This window comes from Helianthus annuus, chromosome 3, assembly GCF_002127325.2.
Source record: "Helianthus annuus cultivar XRQ/B chromosome 3, HanXRQr2.0-SUNRISE, whole genome shotgun sequence".
Taxonomy (NCBI): domain Eukaryota; kingdom Viridiplantae; phylum Streptophyta; class Magnoliopsida; order Asterales; family Asteraceae; genus Helianthus; species Helianthus annuus.
Genome location: NC_035435.2, coordinates 90,698,590 through 90,702,325, shown reverse-complemented (window position 1 = coordinate 90,702,325; position 3,736 = coordinate 90,698,590). Strand labels below are relative to the sequence as shown.

The 3,736-nt window shown below is 33.5% G+C and overlaps 1 protein-coding gene across 1 annotated transcript; it reads right to left on the bottom strand.

Moving 5' to 3' along the window:
* Positions 1-225: 225 nt before the first annotated feature.
* LOC110929184 (R-linalool synthase QH1, chloroplastic) lies at positions 226-3,200 on the bottom strand. The gene is made up of 7 exons (XM_022172312.2): positions 2,951-3,200; positions 2,592-2,853; positions 2,065-2,425; positions 1,474-1,692; positions 1,232-1,370; positions 906-1,154; positions 226-772 (listed from the first exon to the last, which is right to left on the bottom strand). Exons 1-7 carry the CDS (start codon positions 3,158-3,160, stop codon positions 476-478), a joined length of 1,737 nt encoding a protein of 578 aa, XP_022028004.1. The 5' UTR covers positions 3,161-3,200; the 3' UTR covers positions 226-475.
* Positions 3,201-3,736: the final 536 nt, after the last annotated feature.

The window sequence follows — 3,736 nt, the reverse complement described above, 5'->3', positions numbered from 1 at the left end:
CACGTTACCATACGATACGTCATGAAACAATACGACACGTCAACATAAAATATAATACAAAATACAACTACGATACGTCACGATTAAATATAATACAAATTACAAATACGATACCATACGATACGATGCGTCACAAAATGATATAATACGATACGATACGATACAAAATACGATACGATACAATATCATACGATAACTTAAGATAAAAAATTTAACACATAAAAATAAAAATAACCAACAATAAACACCAACAACCATACCTAATACACCTAACTTTAAATTAAAAAAAAAACTAGTCTCAATACGGATAGTACAGACCTATACGATCCGTATAAGACCAGCTGTCAGACAAAGACTGATCAGTCTGCAAGTCTCCAAAGCTAACGCTATACGGATTGTATTGGGCTATATGATCCGTATTGAAAAAGCAAAGGGTGATGATAGATTCCAGGGTGTGCCAATAGACAAAGCCCTATTATATTCCTTGGACCGGATTAAAAAACAGTGATGATACATGAGATTTAGTTAAATCTGGACGACCATGCCCATCTCCATCACTGTACATGAATAGTGCCATCCTAGGTATGTTGGTTGCATATTCGATAAACTCACGTGCAAATTGAGAATTGGCTTGTGCTCTTTCTTTGTTTAGTTTCTTCCATGTCTCCAATATCAATTCTTTGATGTACCCTCTAGCTTCTTCTTCAGTAGCACCGCTCTCATGCATGTAACATTGTATTGATTTTGAAACATCGCCTCTTGCCAGTTCATCCTTAAAAGAAAAAGGAATGTGTTAACTTTTTTTTCAAATTTAAATAAGTTATAGTAAACAAAATACGAATAATGTTAAATACCCAAAATATACCAATTAAAGAAGATATTAATAAATATATTAAAGGGCATACCGATGATGTCCCCAAGTCATCAGCCAGTCGGAAGATTAGTGACGAGTAGTAAATTATTTTCTCAAGTCTTGGCATACTTTGCAATATGTCATTACTTGAATGAACAGATGTCACAAAGTTAGCATGCATGAGTATTACTGGACCCGATATTGATGTATACGCATTGTCCAAGTATTCTTGGAGTGTTGGTGTATGTCCATTATTGTACCACCGTGCTTCTACTAGGTATGCTTTGCATAAACCTGCCCACTGCAATTTTACAGTATGAAATGATAACAATGTAAACATAAGAGCTTTATATTTAAAGGCTGAGATGATTTAGTTACAGCTTTCTTAAGGTATGGAAGGCTATGGAACCCTGTCTCTGTCAATGTGTTATATGCAATCTCATTAATCGTGTTGTAGAATCCCATGAAACATATCTTCATATATTCTGGGAGTTCCTCGATCTCGTTGATGTCCCATCTAGTAATTAGATTCTTTTATTGATCAGTTTTCGAAAAAAATAGGTGAATGTACTAATTAATAACATGTATGCTAAGTGAAGTTAGAGTACATTATCATTTACCTATCGATAACGTTAGTAAATTGTTCAAGTTCATCCAAAGTACCATACACGTCGTAGACATCATCGATAGCAGTAATCATGGAATTAACCTTTGTCATTGTTCGCCTTCCAAGGCTATGATGAGGTAGATGACCAAAACCAGTCGACCACAAGAAATGCTCTACCAACCTGTCTCTACTAAAGGTGAGCTTCTTATCCCATTTTGTATTTCTCCACCACCTATCATGATTAGTTTATGAAAATCAGCCAACGAATGTATAGCTCACTGTTGTGAATAAAATAATACAACTCTTACCTCCTTAGATACGTTTTTATAGTATATAAAAGAATGCTCTATAGCATAAAATAATTATCATCCTTCACTTTTCGTGTATAATTGATTTAGTCGACTATAATTTACCCACTTTTCGTGTATAGTAATATTGTTATCCTATATAATCTGAACAACTAAGTAAAATATTAAATCAAAATGATCAAAATAGTATTAAATGATTTGATCAGTCTATTTAGTTTTAAGATGCTTTATATTATGGTTCATGTGTAACAAGTTGTAACCAAACAATTTGGGAACACGTGAGGTAAAAATGATACCTTGATGCATGCTTTAGATCTTCAATATGAACAGCCCGAACCATATCAAAATCCAATTTTGCGAGATCGATCAGTGTGGGATTCTTGTCAGCTCTTTTTTCATAGTGCTCGATAAACCACTTTGCCTCTACCCTTGGCACTCTCCAGTGTAGCGGAAGCTCCAAAGCATGAGTTACTAGTGATGAAATGCTCTTATCAGTTTTGTCTTGATTTTCTTTCATATATTTTGTTGTGAAGTCTCTAGCATGATCCAGTATGGATTCATCCTCCAATGAATAGTAAGAAGCCTCGTACAAATTCAATATTCCCATCATATCTGGCTTAAAATTTTGTATCTTGTCCTTAAAGTCATGAAATATCTCTAAATATAAGGCACATAAACATACTTTCAGTGTTTTAATATCAGCTAATCATGAAAAGAAAACAATACATACAACTTAAATTAGTGGGCCATTTTTATTTGCTTTTTTCGGATGGTGTTTAATTTTTAAGTTCTTTGTGAATACAAATTCCTTATAATGTTGTACCTTGAGGAACCTGATAACCATGTTGTCTCAATAGTCGAAATCCAAGGGCTTTAAGGTTCAAATCCATTCCATTCCACTCTTCAGGAGTTTTGCAGTAAATCATCTCTAGGAGATTTCTTATTTCATCTTCAAAATGATACGATATTCCGAGTCTCTGCAAATCGTCAATCATCTGTAGGGTGTTCAATTGATTTCCACCTTTATGTATCATCATCTTCACCGCGTCTTTTAACGTATCTGCCGTTGCCTTGTAATCTTGTCCCTAAATAAATGGTTGAATATTAGCAGAACTATTCATCACATATACTACTAGAAATTATCAGAACTTTAGATAACAAGAAATAAAATTTCAATCTTACTACATATTCACTAGACAGTGATTGAATTTGATCAAATGACCATAGTGATGACGCATAGTTTGCTGATCGTCTAGGGACAGTCTCGGCAGTGGCAGCCCTTGATGTGGATTGTGCTGCATAAATTGGCTTACGAATGACAAATTTTGTACCTATGTCATGATAATTTTTGTAATAGAAAGTGGAACAAGGAAACATGGACATTGAAGCCATCTTCAAAGAGTTTTGCTAAAGAGTACTAAACTGGTGTGTAAGGTTTGTGTATGTTACTGTTATCATGTGTGTATTTATAGAGGAAGATGGAAACTAAATTAAGCATTCAAATACGATATTGTCACATAAAAAATAGTAAAAGCAAAATGATACGGACCACCGTGAAATTAGCTTACATTCACACGTTCATCATCCTAGTTTTAATAGTTTTTTCATTTGTTTTGTTTTTAATTATATTAGTGGGTAGTTAATCATGTTAGTGGTAATTGCATTAGGTCTACGTTCTCTTAACTAGTTGCATGTTTCACGTATTTCAGTTTCAGTGTTTGTAAGCCTTTATAAGGCCTTTGAGTTTGGCAAATGATTAACAAGAAAAAAATGGCAAAAAGTTTCATTTAGTTTATGTTATATTTACAGTTTAGTTATTAATTTGTTTGGGAGACCGCTGATCTCGAATCCGGTAACCATCACAAAATGTGTGCTATATATCACATCCTTTAAGAGAAGAGATTATGTGATGCAGTAATTATTAAAGTATTCAAGTATTTAAAAAATATATATATCCTTTAAGAGAAG

Bases quoted from the DNA above. Each gene is read 5' to 3' on its own strand.
- LOC110929184 (XM_022172312.2), bottom strand. From the start codon at position 3,160: ATGGCTTCAATGTCCATGTTTCCTTGTTCCACTTTCTATTACAAAAAT. The intron at 2,854-2,950 runs GTAAGATTGAAA...CCATTTATTTAG, and splicing joins CACTGTCTAGTGAATATGTA to GGACAAGATTACAAGGCAAC. The intron at 1,371-1,473 runs GTAAATGATAAT...TCTAATTACTAG, and splicing joins TTTACTAACGTTATCGATAG to ATGGGACATCAACGAGATCG.